The following is a 14,554-nucleotide window of genomic DNA, read 5'->3' as shown; positions in this document are numbered from 1 at the left end:
ACACACACACACACACACACACACACACACACACACACACACACACAAAGCAAAACCTTAAACTCAGTTGAAATTTATGACAATTCCATCAAATGTGGAGTGTTCTTTATTCTAATGTTAGCAAGATACAATGTTTGTTAAGTACATTGTCTTAACAGTTTCTTAAAACATTTAGAAGTCAATGAAATAACCTATGTGCTAATAAACTATGACTCAAAAGTACTTTTAAGGCTAAGTTGTCTTATTTTGAGAATATGCCTCAAGTTCTCAATGCTCACTTTCAAAACATTCTATAATGTGAGCTGTTCTGTTTAGTTTTGCGAGCTGTTCTTTGTTTACGATTTGCGAGCTTCTCCAGGACTTACTTGCCCCATGATGCCTCTAGGTGCTGGAGGTGTGAATGTATATTCTCTTTTCCTCCACAAATTCTACACGTGAGTGTGGGCTCTCTGCATACGCAGGGTAGTGATCAAAATATCACAACCTTGTTAGCTAGGAATTACACTATAATAGGTCAGATTTAAGGCTGACTAAAGTGGATGATATTTTCCTAGGAAATTTATATGTTAGATTGAAAGAAATGGCTGTCACAAAGCATACCACTTTCTTTCATAATTTAAATCAGCATTTATAGGTCAATCAATGTTCTATGAGATATGCTGATCAGAATGACCATCTAATCTTAATACTTTGAAGTATTATATATTCTACTTTGAATGCTATTCTTCAACTGTAAGTATGGTTTGATAAGTTTTAAATCTTTGTTCGAGGCAGGAGTCTATATTCTTCTTAAAATCTGTTTATATTCTCTTAGACGTGTGTCTATAAACAATTACATTTTCTAGTGACCTCATGGGATTAGCCTCTAAATTTCCTTTCAGCATTCACTGTTGCTTGAACACAGTAACAAAATTTATTTCCCTGTCTTCCTATCTTCTATCAGAGATACAAACAGAAAACTTCAGACACAGAGATTAGAAGATGAACCTTGGCAAGGTTCTGGAAAATGGTGTCTGATTGGACACGCTTGCTCCTCCAGACATGTGGCATTAATAATGCAGCCATTATATATTGGCCTCATCATTGAACTTCCTATCCGTCCTGGTTAAATCAAGTTAAACTCAAATGCTGATTTCCTGCGTGTCTTCCGAAAGTGCCACTGAATGCTTACTAAAAGAAAATTATTTAAGGAGCCCATCCTACACTTCAGACAGAATGGTTATTTTAAAATGTCAAATAAAAGGGAAAATGGCTAAAGAGTGAATGAGAATTTTTGTTGGTTACCAGTGGTCGAGTTAACTAAGCTACTGTTCTGAAAAAAAAATGCAATTTTTAATGCTTGCCTTTATCTAATGACCCAACTTTCCCTTCAATGTAGCTATCTGATACTTTATATAGAAGAAGTTATCTCTTCTCATTGAATTTTAAATATGGGTTTATACCTATATTATCACATGGGCATACTAAATCTGTGCTATTTAAATATAAGTACACAATTCAAAAAGTGTCTTTAACTCATTAAATACAATACTATTATCCCTTTTATTTCTACATTCCATCTGCTCTACTTCAAAAAAAAAACTATATCTATGGAGAGAAACTTCATGTCTGCTAAATGCTATTATTTAAATATTTGTTAATACAGTTAATATATTTCAAAATTTGTCATTGTCAATTTGCCAGCTTTTAACAAGGGATAATTATGGCTCATGGAACAATCTTTGATAACATAGTCTATACAGGACTGTAAGTATCATCTCACTAAATACGTGACTATTACTCTGATAACATCTGTGGATCTTTGCAATTTTTTTTGAGACAAGGTCTCACTATGTATCTCTGGCTCACCTCTAATTCACAGGCTGATCAGCCTCTGCCCCTCAAGTGTTGACATCTATGGAAAATAGCATAAATTTAATTATCACATGAATCAGAAACAAGGGCAAATCTCTGATTCTTTTGGACACCTAGATGGCCAGCTTGTGTGATTATTCTTGATGTATTAAGAATTTAAACTGCAGTGATTTACGTAAAGTGCTTCTGATGATAGGGTTGACAAACATAGTCTGATGCTAACATGTGTCAATAAAGATGTAGTGGAATGCAAGCTGGTCCATCAGTTTATTCGTTGTCTATGACTTCATGCCACAAGCACAGGGTTTAATGATGACATCATCACCACAAACCTTAAAATATTTGATATCTAAACCTTTATAGGAAAAACTTACCAACTCTGTGATCTAAATGGTTAAATGGGATATAAGCAATGGTTAAATGGGATATTTAGTCTTCTGAAGGTTTTAGAACCGAAACATAGGCAACCCAGTTCACGGGAGAAGGTCAAACATCTGGTTTAGCTACCAAGGCAGTCAGCTATCAGGTGAAGTAAGCAGCTTAGGAACGATGTTTAAAACATCATGATCTCACAGACATCAGCCTAAAATTGTCAGTTTTACATTAAATGTTCACATGCTTATTCTAGATTTCAATTATTATATTTTAAAATATTAGTTTTCAAAATAATAATAGCTATTTTCTTTTAAGATAACATGAATATCCATACTAAGACACACTAAGGGAATGATAATTATTTAAACTCATTCTGAGTTACTTATTTCCCAAGAAACATAAATATAAACCTGGATATTTCCTTTGCTGGGGAATACTTGTTAATTTTCCTACCCACATTGTTTTGTTTGTTTGCCTTATGCCTACTTGTGAACTGTGGTTAATGAAGAAAAACATCTGAACCCTTTTTGTGATGTTTATTTGTTATGAATACCACATTTTGAGCCAAAATTAACTTACCATCATTTCAAGTATATAGGGGTTACAGTCTAACAACAGCCTTTGCAGGATGTTGACATTGGATACAGAAGATGGACTGTTTGGTGGAATGATTTTATTTTATCAATACAAGTGCGAGTTTGAAATGTCTTTATTATTTCCCTCCTTGAGGTTGACTATCAATTCGCATCATATTGTGCAGTGCCAATTTCAGAAACATCTGGAGCCTCCCACACCTATTAGTAACTCAGGGTCGACCAGTCACAAACAGAGAGAGTAACACAATGGCTTTGTTAATGTTCTCATGCGACAGGCAGAGGCAGTCAATATTAGACCTGGTGGAACGCTCTAGCTCTAGGTGACTCTGAGGGGAGGTGGAGCAACAAGAAAGCAGCACCGACTGAGCATGCTCCTATTCAGGCAGAGACAGAAAGGGAGTGGACGTACTGTAGAAGTTGGCCATTACGTAGTTTTGGCAACGATCACCAGTAAACTCATTTGGGCACCTGAGAGAAGAAACAAAAAAACAATGGTAGAAAAAACAGAGAAAAAGAGAAGAGGTGAATATATGCTAGAGAGAAGCTCCTGCAGTGTCATTGACTGCACTTGGTGAGTTCACCCTCAGGAACCGACGCTTTGTCCTAATCATGGCTTTCAGACTCTGACATCTCCCCAGTGCTTACAAATTTGGACAATCTGCAGTTTACAGCCCTGTATGACAGTGAGATTCTGGGATTCTGTGTGAGTGCCTTCTTCCAAGGGAATGACAAAACAGATATGATATTTTATTGATCTAGTCAAAGAAGTTGGTAGAAAATGGTTTGGGGTTGGTTCACTGCTATGACTCCCAGAATCACAGGCTAAACTTACTGGCCATTGCTTCCTATTCTAACTTTGGGAACTAAGCGAATAACAGGTAGCTGAGACTACAGTAAATGGGTTTATGTCCTGAGTGGAGAAGCCATAATTAGAACAAAAGCAATCAGTTACAAATGAGCTGTAAAAGCACCAAGAGGTTGCAATTGTTGCTGTAGTTTGGGGAGAAAAGCAGATTTCGGATTATTTGAACATACTTTCTTGGGTTTGGACTTTCATGGGCACATTCTCAGTACATCTTGCTCCAGTGAATCCAGGTTGGCACCTAGAGGGCAAAAATGTGATAAGCAATCGAACGCTCAAGACACTGAACTTTCAGCTGGGTACCTTTCCTCCCAGGGGATATGGAGTCCTAAAAATGACCCGGTGCTGAACAACACAGAAAAGACAAGACACAACACTGAGAAACCCAGTGTCGCCAAACTGCAGCTTACTGATTTTGTTGCTTTCTTCAGTCTTCAGATTAGTTACTGAAATTTAACTCTACAGAGGCTGTGAGCTGAATGGGGAGGCGAGGCTGCTTCCAGCCTGCCTCACCCTGGGTGTCACTGTGTTAAAACGCTGCCATAGATATTAACTCTTGTGGTCTCACTCACTTCTTTTGTTAATGAAAGACTTTGAGCCTTTTATCTTATTGTGTATGTACTCGGGTTTCTACCCATTTTGTTGTACAGGCTCTGAGATTTCTACTCATTTCGTAGCTGTTTGCTAAACTGTTAAGTTGAAATATTGAAGCAAAATAAATCACTTTCATTCTCAATGAAAGTGATAATTCCTATTTCTTTTACCCCCTCAAGTCTTACAAATTCAGCCTTATTTTTAATATCATTGAAAGAATCCAAGTAAAATTTTGTTGGTATAATTTCATTCATCCAACTACCTCCATTAAAAGAAAAAAAAATACACTTTTGAAATTAAAAGTTATCCTTATACAGAAGTACATATGAAATGCCACTTTTATGTTTATGGTTGAATATTCTGAACTTACGTAAAAGTTGTATTTTATTTGCTTATATCAATTTACTTGTCAAAATTCAAGACTCTTGATATACTTTTGTTCTTAAGACCAGACAATGGAGCCATGCTTAGACATGAAAGTCCTTTATTGTTCATACTGCTTTTAAATCTAGCATTTAAAGTATTTTAGATTGGGGTTAATTTACCTAATATCATGTCCTAATAAAGAGGTATTGGAGAGTTCTAGAAAGCAAGTATACTTAGAGGTAAAAATTCATAACTGAATGTTCAACACCCACAGTCATATAGTTCATCATAGCTGTCACAAAGCTTCCTAACAAAATTTCCTATGCCAGTATTGACTTGTGATTTTTATATGTCCATCTCTAGAGTAAATAAGACAGAACACTATCATTTTGGCATTAAATATGTGAATAAATCTGCTAGTTATACCAACCTAAGAGTGATTTCTTTAACTTTCAGGCCAAACTCAATAGGAAAACAAACAAAACAAAACAAAATGCTGTCAAGTAATTTGAAACATGAAAATTTCTGATTGCATGGAGTTACAAAAATACTATCAATTCCAGGATTCTTATCACATGACTGCTTGGACAGTGTAAATGTGGTCATTAAGAAGAACATCAGTAGGGCAGAGAGATGAGTCAGCAGTTAAGAATGTATGATGTTCTAGCATAGGACCCAATTTCAATTCCTAGTAGTTGTTAACCACATTAGATAGGTTAACAACTACCTGTAGCTATAGCTCCAGAGAATCTGATGCCCTCTTCTGGCCTCCATATGCACCTGCACTCATGTGCACCTACTCCCTACCACACATATACATAATTATAAAAATAAACATTAAAGAGATTATCAATAAATCTATACAATAAATAAATGTGCCGAGATGGTTCCATTAAAGTCTCGAAAACACTTGGAAAAACTGATTGTTTTGCTAATAATTCTTTGCTGTAGGAATTAGAGAAAGATCTGCCTAGAACAATATATAAGAATTGACCTATGGAGTAGGAAGGAGTATTTCCACAAAGACGTCATCTTACATGCTTAAATAAGAATGCCTAGATGGATATTAAAGAAAAAATACTCCACATAGCTCATTTGATCAAATCACTTCTGAACAAAATAAACTTTTGTTTGTTTGCTCATGAATTCAGAACCATAATCCTACAAGATATTTCTATACTTGAGTCTAGAATTACAGATACATTCCACAGTGACCATTTCATCTACTTGTTTGCTTTTTGGAAAAACACTAAAAATATCATATTGAGCATACCATAATCTATTTTTCTATAATTAATATGGCATAACATCAATTCTCTCTCTCTCTCTCTCTCTATATATATATATATATATATATATATGTGTGTGTGTGTGTGTGTGTGTGTGTGTGTGTATGAGAGAGAGAGAGAGAGAAAGACAGACAGACCGACAGACAGATAGGAGGTGGAAAATAAAGGTTTACCCGAGGTAAGAACTGCTCATACTGAGCATATTCAAAGACTATGATTTGAATAAATAGCTAAGTAATCAAGAGTTAATTGAGAGAAGTAAGGCATTTTTTAGGAAATTACAGTTTAGGCATATTAAATGACAGACCTGTGATGAAAGGCTATGTGTCAACTATACAAATAGGGTTTAAAACAAAACACACAAAACAACTTTCCTATATATATTCTCCACTATGAATTTTGTGTGTATTCTAGGAGATTATCATTGTGGAATGTTGGGTTAGTTCTGTTACATGATCATACAAAATACTTGGTCCAATAACACTGTAACATAATAATTTTTGTTCAAGATATAGCTACTCTTTTTAAAAAATTTATTAATTATTTATTATAATTTATTCACTTTGTATCCTGGCTGTGGCCCCCTTCCTCATCTCCTCCCAATCCATCTCTCCCTCTCACCCTCTTCTCTTATGGCCATCTCCTAGTCCACTGATAGGAGAGGTCCTCCTTCACTTCTCTCTGACCCTAGCCTATCAGGTCTCATTAGACCTGGCTGCATCATCTGCCTCTGTGGCCTGGCAAGGCCCCCAGGGGAAGGTGATCAGAAAGCCTGCCACTGAGTTCATGCCAGAGACAGCCCCTGCTCCCTTTACTAGGGAACACACTCGGAGACTGAGTCTATGGGCTACATCTGAGCCTGGGTTTTAGGTCCTCTCCGTGTATGGTCCTTGGTTGGGGTATCAGTCTCTGCAGGCCTCCAAGGGCCCAGTTTTTTGACTCTGTTGGTCTCCTTGAGTGAGGGAACCCAGAAACAGAAAGACACACACGGTATATACTTACTCATAATTGGTTATTTGACATATAATATAGGATAAACATACTAAAATTTATAGTCCTAAAGAAGCTAGGGAAGATGCTAAATCCTCATTCCAAAAGGCAAATGCAATAGACATCAGAAGCAGAAGACAGGGAACAGGATAGGAGTCTTCTATAGAGGGCCTCTGAAAGACTACTGATTGAGCTATTGGCTGAGACTCATAGTCAAACTTTGGGCAGAGTGCACGGAATTTTATGAAAGAAGGGGGAGATAGAAAGACTTCGAGGGAGCAGGAGCTCCAAAAGGATACAGCTACTCTTAATGGAATAAAAATTCTGCTTTTTTTCTGTGAATCCCTGACTCCATCTCCTTTCTCTACGAGGGACTCCTTCCCTGTTTCTCTCATTGTGCCTTGTCATATGCCTGGCCTAGACTTCTTTAACTGTGCTAGCTATGTTCTGATGAATGTGAATGGTGGTCGATAACACAGAAACTCTATCTCTTCTGCCTAACCTAGAGCTTACATGATGTCTAATTCTAACTGCAGTATCTTCTAAAGAACTGTACACCAAAAACTTCTACAAGTAAACTGATTTGTTAAAACAAGTTAATCTTAACATCTACTTTTTATCTTTATAGTTTATAATAGAATTTCCTCTGTGGATTCTCAAATAAGTTTTAATAGAAATTACCAGTATCTGGAGATTTCCTTCCCCAAGAAGAAACCTTTAACACTATTTGCCATGTTAAAGAGAATGGGCTATGATTATTTAAGAGAAAGCCTATTACCTAAGCATTAAATCTTGTTGCTTAAACACCAATTTACCTAAGATTCAATAAAGCATAACTGTGATCTAACAAAGACTTTTGTCTAACAGCAGTAACAGAAATACTAGGATTTTTCAAAATGACATTAGCCTTAAAATGACACATAAAATGGTACTATGTATTCTTAATTTTACATAGTGCCTGATGAAATAATTTCATTTAAGTCTATATTAAGATAAATTCTAAGCAATGCCAAAAGTTGTTTTAGCCTAGAGTCCAGCTATAATTAATATAGTCTTGTCTTCATATGTGAGGATCACAGCCTTTCTTTCAGTTTTAAGGTACATGAATTTTCTTTTATCCAGTTAGCAATCCCTAACAATTTTCTGTAATCGTTCAAACCAGGAGTACTGGCAATCATAATTTACTCATTTAATTAAATTAATATACATAGTTGAATTTTATAAAAACTATTTTAATAATGACAATATTTTAATAATGACAATAATGAATGACCGGATACATTTACTAAGGATTCAATCATAGATGCATGTGTTTTGAGAATTAGTTTAGACATATTAATATTCTAGACATACTCAAAGATGTTTAAAAATTCCCAAGAAATATCTGGTTATATAGGGTTGGCCAATTTTATAGACTATCAGTTACAGTCAACTTGTAAACCATCTTCAGACATCTTCCTTCATTTCCTAGTTTCATCTTTGTCTCTTGAGAACACTAGAGGGAAGAAAGCCGACAGTCCATGTTCCCCCCAACCCCCATTTAGTCATCATTTCACAATGAAACATTTGGCCAGTTTTTAAAATACCCTGTCAGAAAGAATACATGTTTTTCTGTTCTCCTTCAGTGCTAACTGTGGCATTTCCTTTTACACTGTAAAACACATGAACTTATCTACTTGGTGTTGATATTGAAAAAAATCAACTCATGGAAACATCAATAAACTCATTCTTGGGAATACTGACTAGTTTGTGCTTGATGTCAAAGTCTCCTGCTGTCACTCTGGAAACCTCAGTTGCCCGTGGATTCAGCACTCAGACTTCTGGGCTGCTTTTCTACAGTATCACATTGCAAACACAGACTTTTCTCACCCTGTAGCTGGTCTGGTATTCTGGCCAGAGCTCGCCTACTCACTGGCGGCTGAGTATCTGTGTTGTAGATTATTTTTCTCCCAAACGTATTGTTACTATTAGTCTGCATTTTTCTAAGATGAATCTTATTCTGTTATCAGCTTTTAAGTGAAATTACTTGAGGCTTATATATGTTTTTCTAATTTGTGTTTTAGTGCTTTTTACAGTGTCATCTGCAAAAGCCATTCATTTCCTCAAGAGAATGTCCTCCTTAACATCATTAAAGAAAATACTAAATAAAAAAGTGTTCCAATAATGTTTCTTTCAGATCAAGCATATACCTCCCATTACTGCTCAGCTGGTATGTGCTTTCCCATTCTTTTATTATGACCCTGGGACTAACTTCCAATCAATGAGATAACCGAATATATATAGTGGCCTCATAGGGCTCGTGAGTAAATACTGAGGAAAAGCACACACACAGACACACAAACTTCTATATTGCCCTAGGTCTCAAATGTTGTGTTTCCACACTAACAGTCAGTGTGGCAGTGCTGAAGAACACAACTCTCCTTGCCTGAGCCTTGGGCCTTACCTAAAACTCTGTACTCCTTCTAGTGAAATGCTCAACCAGAGACTAAAACTCTCATGAGCATTTATCCAACATGATGCATCCTTAAGTCAAGGCAAACAACTTCAGTCGATATGGGATCAATGCATCCTGTATCTTACCATGCTACAGTGACAAATGACATACTGGCTGCTCATCCATAGTCTGTCTTTCTCTGTGGGGGATACTCTTACTTCAGTTAAAAGGCCCTGAGGCATTTCTCATTCTCTCTGTGCTAACAGACCTACTTTATGACAAGGCATCTAAATGGTTTCTTTTAAATTATTTAATACAAATATTTTAAAACAGTGCATTTTTATTTAACATAGACCATCTTAAGGTGATGGCTTCATATTTTCTGTCCCTTTTACAAAGCCTTTGTCTTTCATTCCTTAAGGTCCTCACTAAACATACTGTTAGCTCCCTAAATGTCTTCATGACACTCAGTACATCAATAATTGATTATTAAATCGATTGCTGAAACATGGGTATTATTTTCAATGGCCCATGTCTTTTACAGGAAGAGGCCAGTGTGGCTTTGTTCCTCCCTAGATGCTCAGCACAAACTCAGGCCTGTCTCATGGGAACTCAATAAACACACATGGTTGCTATCTGATGCAAGAAAGACAAAGGAAGTGAATTATGCAGAGGTGAGACAATGTTCTAATTCTAGACAGAACTGCACCTAAATTGGTTCCTGCAGAATTTTCTTCAATCTACTCTAGGAAATCCAAGATATTTACAAATATTAAGAGTGGTAGGATTCTATGTACAAAAGAAACTGAAGACAGTTGTTGCCAGAGCTCAGTGTCTAGACTTGTAAGAGTCCCATCAGTTTCTCTCACAAATGTTTCTGATAAATATGATGGCACCCAAGAACAGAGAAGTTCACTATAACAAAGCTCCTCTGCAGTTGGAATCAGGATGGCATGTACAGTGCTCTTATGACTCAAATGGATCCTAATTACGCCTGTTTGTGTCAACTCATTGGCTGATAAACAGCACAGACACCACCTCTGTTACTACTCTGACAGTATTTTGTGAAACCTTAGCCTTAGCTAGTGTCTTTGACTTTTTCTTTGAATCATGCTCAGTCGCTGGGTTTTCATATCACGTGTAGCTAAACATATCCTTCTGTTCATGGTGTTATTTTCCTGGCTTCCAAAGTTACTTTGGCTCCTTACTGGCCATCAGAATGTGTGAAGTTCCCTGTTCAGCCTTTAGAACACATAACTAACTAATTGCACTACCCAAAGAGTTGTTTATGTTTGTTTCCCTTCCTGGAGCAGAGGTGTGCTATTCTGGACAGGAATGGCACCGTGTTCATTCTCATATTCAGATCCTACAAATTTAGTATTTGTGTGTCTGTATATAAGGAGGCATGAGGATGGGGATAGGCTATAAAATTAGGTAAGAGGACATAGAAACAAAGAAGAAAGGACAAGGGAGCAGGGGTAAGGATACATGTGGTATGAAAGAAGAAGGATGCTACTAAGATGGGAGAACAGAATATAGGGAAGAAGGAGAGAGATGGGGGAGGAAAGAAAAATTATAAAACTTAATTGTTTGAAGAGTGCCAGAATAAACATTTCTTTATGTTGATAAAAAATAAAGGAAAGAAAAGGAGTTCTTCAAGGAAAGCCTAGTATACTGCAAGGACTTATACAAAGTTTGTAAACACTCCTGTTTCTAGTCTCTTTCCCTTTACATTCTAGTTACCGTAAAAGTCAGCACCATGCTATTTGGAATACTTTACTTCCTTAGCCATTTCATTTCCTTATACATGTAAAACGTCTAGGGAACAGAGACTATGACTTATGTTTTTTTTTCCAGTGTTTTTAAAAGGGCCTCTTCCCATAAAGCAGTCTACAGACAAATATTATCATTTCATTTACTGAATTTAAGTTAGAGTAGCATGTTACTGTGCCTTTATCTTTAACAGTTTTATTTATGTAATGATCTTTTAACAATAAATACAGCGTGATCTACACAAATGTATAAATATTAATTATACAAACTCACAAGACCAGGGTAAAGGAAACACTATCTCTTAAAGTAGATTGATTTCTGAGTTTTAATTTTGATTTTTTTTAAATCTTTGGTGAACAAAGATATTAATATGGTGATTAGGGATGTAAATAATCCATCATATGCAAAGTTACAAAGCTAGCTGGTGGCTTCATAAAAGCCATAAAAACTTATAAGTAAACTTAGAGCCAGCATGGTGCCTTTAATCCCTGTACTCAGGGAGGCAGAGGCAGGCATATTGCTTTGAGTTCAAGGCTAGCATAGTTCTACAAAGCTTTCTAGGACAGCCAAGGCTACAGAGAAACCCTGACTCACCTCCCCCACAAAATAAACCAAAACAAATGAGAGAGGGAGAGAGAGAGAGAGAGAGAGAGAGAGAGAGAGAGAGAGAGAACTTAGGGATTAACCATGATTTAAACAGGGTAACATGACCATATTTATTTTTCAGTGTCTGTAGAGAAAATAGTACCATTTACTTTTTATTCTTAAAAAAGAAAAAAAAAAGGCTTGTTGGAGTTAAAAGTACTTTAGCAGAAATGAACTCATTTAATTTTTCTGATTCTCTGGGGGAAAGTTTTGGAGAACATATTAATTCTATGTTATAAATTAAGACAGTGTCCAGGGGGTTGAAATTGGAAGGACAAAAGACTTCTTAACAAAATTGGTGGTTAAAATCCAAATCCCACACTGGAAGCCTGTATCGGTCCACTGGGCAACATATCACATTTACAAGTATTGTCTGTTGTAAAAATAAAGTTTAGCTTAAAAAACATCCCATTCATATTTTATAAGCCAGCTCTCTACTGAACTGCTCAGAGCAATGGACAGAAGGGAAGTGAAGAAAGAATCTGGACAATTTCATGTTGAAATGATTTTGTTGCTTTGAACCATAGGATGATAGAGCATCAGAAGCCAGGAACCGTTTCAGTTCCTCTTTCCTCTTTCTGTAATCTGGAATAGTAACTAATACTTTTTTTTTTATAAATCTTAAATTTATCTGAAGAGAGAAGAGTAATATAAAAGAGGAGAACCAATGCTCAAATCCAGATCTAGTCCCCACGGGCAAATCCATGTCGCCATCAAACCTCTCCTATGAGAACTATTTAACTGTATTATGGCTATTCCATTTGGTATACCTTGTTCTAAGCAGAGGGAGCAAAGATATTTGCTGTAAAGTCCAATTCAACTCCCAAGAAGACAAAGGTGGATTAGGTGCCCAGAGAGATTCCTTGGAAACTTCTGTGCTTGTGGTGCCTCTGAGTCATGTCTTTGGTCAAGGATAAAGTTGACTTTGAATAATGCGGCTCATGCTTCAGCAATGTTTTTGCTCTGGGCAGATGGGCCATATGGAAACTATGAACTGGCTTCATAGACAGGACCTCAGTGAGCCAATGGAACATTTTTATGCTTTCCGTTTTTATTCAAGTGCTTTAGTGAACAATACATTACCATAGGATATACATATTATGTGACTTTTTAAAAATTCTGAGTTATTATTTTATCATTATAGATAATTTTAATATAAGATGGTTTTATCAAAAAAGTTTTTCATTTAACAAGGCTTGATCTGTTTTTATGATACATGTAAGTACTCTGATTCTTTTATTTGTTTGCTCTGTTTGTTTGAGACAGTTTTTCTGTGTAGTCTTGGGCTTGCTTTATAGACCAGGCTGGCCTTGAACTCATAGAGATTAGCCTGTCTCTACCTCCTCAAGTTTTGGGATTATAGGTATGCACCACCATGTCAGGCTAAGTACTCCTATTCATAAATGAAGGCACTGGTTTATTTTGATGCCTCAATCAAGTTGCACTCTAAAAAATAAGGGAGAACTGAAATCAAAGATATTAAAGATTTTCTCTATAAAAAGGAAAGTAATAAACAAAAAGTCCTTAAAAATATTTTTGTTAAAACAAAAGGGAAAGAAGGAAAGAAAGGTAATTTTCTAAGAATTAAAAGATAAGCCTGATTCACCAGACAATTGGTTTGAGTGGTGGGAAGTGTTCATTCTCAGTTTGCTAATTCAATAATTACTACAGATGTAACAAGCTTTTCACTTCAAGATTTACCAAGAAAAACAGAAGTACTTTTTCTTTTCCTGGATAGTACTTAAAGTTTAATGAGACACTGTGTGGGTGAATAAAACTCACAGCTGTTGGCATGGTACCAAAATGGAAGAGATGAACGGCACTCATGCAGTTGTGTGTTTTGTGTAGGATAAGGGAGGGCTGAGAATAGGTGAAATTAATATGTGGAAAAATAACTGCATTGGTTCCTTAGAGGTATTCAGAAACTATAGTATGCACCCATGCAGCCTGTAAATCTTTGCAAAGGCTGTGATAAGGAATAATCGCATTTCATCATTGTCATTAAAACATAGTGGCCTTAGATGTTCTTCTACAGAGGTCAAAATGCAAGACATAGATAATAGGGAAGTTGAATTGATTAAAATGGGGAAATTTTAAAGAAATATAATTTACGTATATTTTTTTCAAGGAGATTTATTAAAACACAAAGATATTTTATGCCTAAGATTACACTGTTTTCCAGTAAAATAAATGAACCTCACATCTTACAGGTTGTAATTCTTTGCATCTCCATTTTCCATGTGATAGAAGCTCTTATAGGAGGCTATAAAATGTTCTCATCTCCACTCACCATGATAAATATGTGGGGTGGGTTCTCATATTGTGAGGTTTTTTATAGCAAATCAGCAGGACTGAAGGCTAAAACTGAAAACTGGCCATATGCAGACACAACTGAATAATTCTTATGATTACAACTAATTTTAACATTAAGAGTGATCTTAATTAATATACCTAACGTAGTATCATACACATATAAAGCAAACTGGCTTTCCTTATACTTGGCCATTTTTATCTTGCTTTTTAAAAAAGCTTAATGAGACTCCTACATAAAAACTTTACTAGCTGAGTATCTAAGATTAAAATTCTATGCTTCACTCTAAGACATGATTTGCCTTGGTAAATGGTCTCCATTGATAAAATCCACCACACATCCTCCCACAACATGAGCTGTCTTGGCACTGCTGCTTCTTAAGAAGACTATTTTCTTCTTCTTTTCTTCTTCTTCTTCTTCTTCTTCTTCTTCTTCTTCTTCTTCTTCTTCTTCTTCTTCTTCTTC

At 36.0% G+C, this 14,554-nt stretch overlaps 1 protein-coding gene across 7 annotated transcripts in view; it reads right to left on the bottom strand.

The window, feature by feature from the left end:
- Nucleotides 1-14,554, bottom strand: part of Nrg1 (neuregulin 1) — a 192,368-nt gene that overhangs the window by 15,982 nt on the left and 161,832 nt on the right. For 3 of the 7 annotated variants that reach the window (XM_055593338.1, XM_055593340.1, XM_055593336.1), the window contains one exon: nt 3,861-3,928. In XM_055593338.1, coding sequence (XP_055449313.1) covers nt 3,861-3,928 — 68 coding nt within the window. Of the gene's footprint in view, nt 1-2,902; nt 3,294-3,860; nt 3,929-14,554 lie in introns of those variants that run through there. The other 4 variants (XM_055593337.1, XM_055593335.1, XM_055593339.1 and 1 more) reach the window with 2 other exon arrangements.

This window comes from Psammomys obesus, unplaced genomic scaffold, assembly GCF_907164565.1.
Source record: "Psammomys obesus unplaced genomic scaffold, mPsaObe1.curated_primary_1811, whole genome shotgun sequence".
In the NCBI taxonomy this organism is placed as follows: Eukaryota; Metazoa; Chordata; class Mammalia; order Rodentia; family Muridae; genus Psammomys; species Psammomys obesus.
Note: the sequence above shows the minus strand (reverse complement) of the source record. Positions and strands in the feature narration are given on the sequence as shown.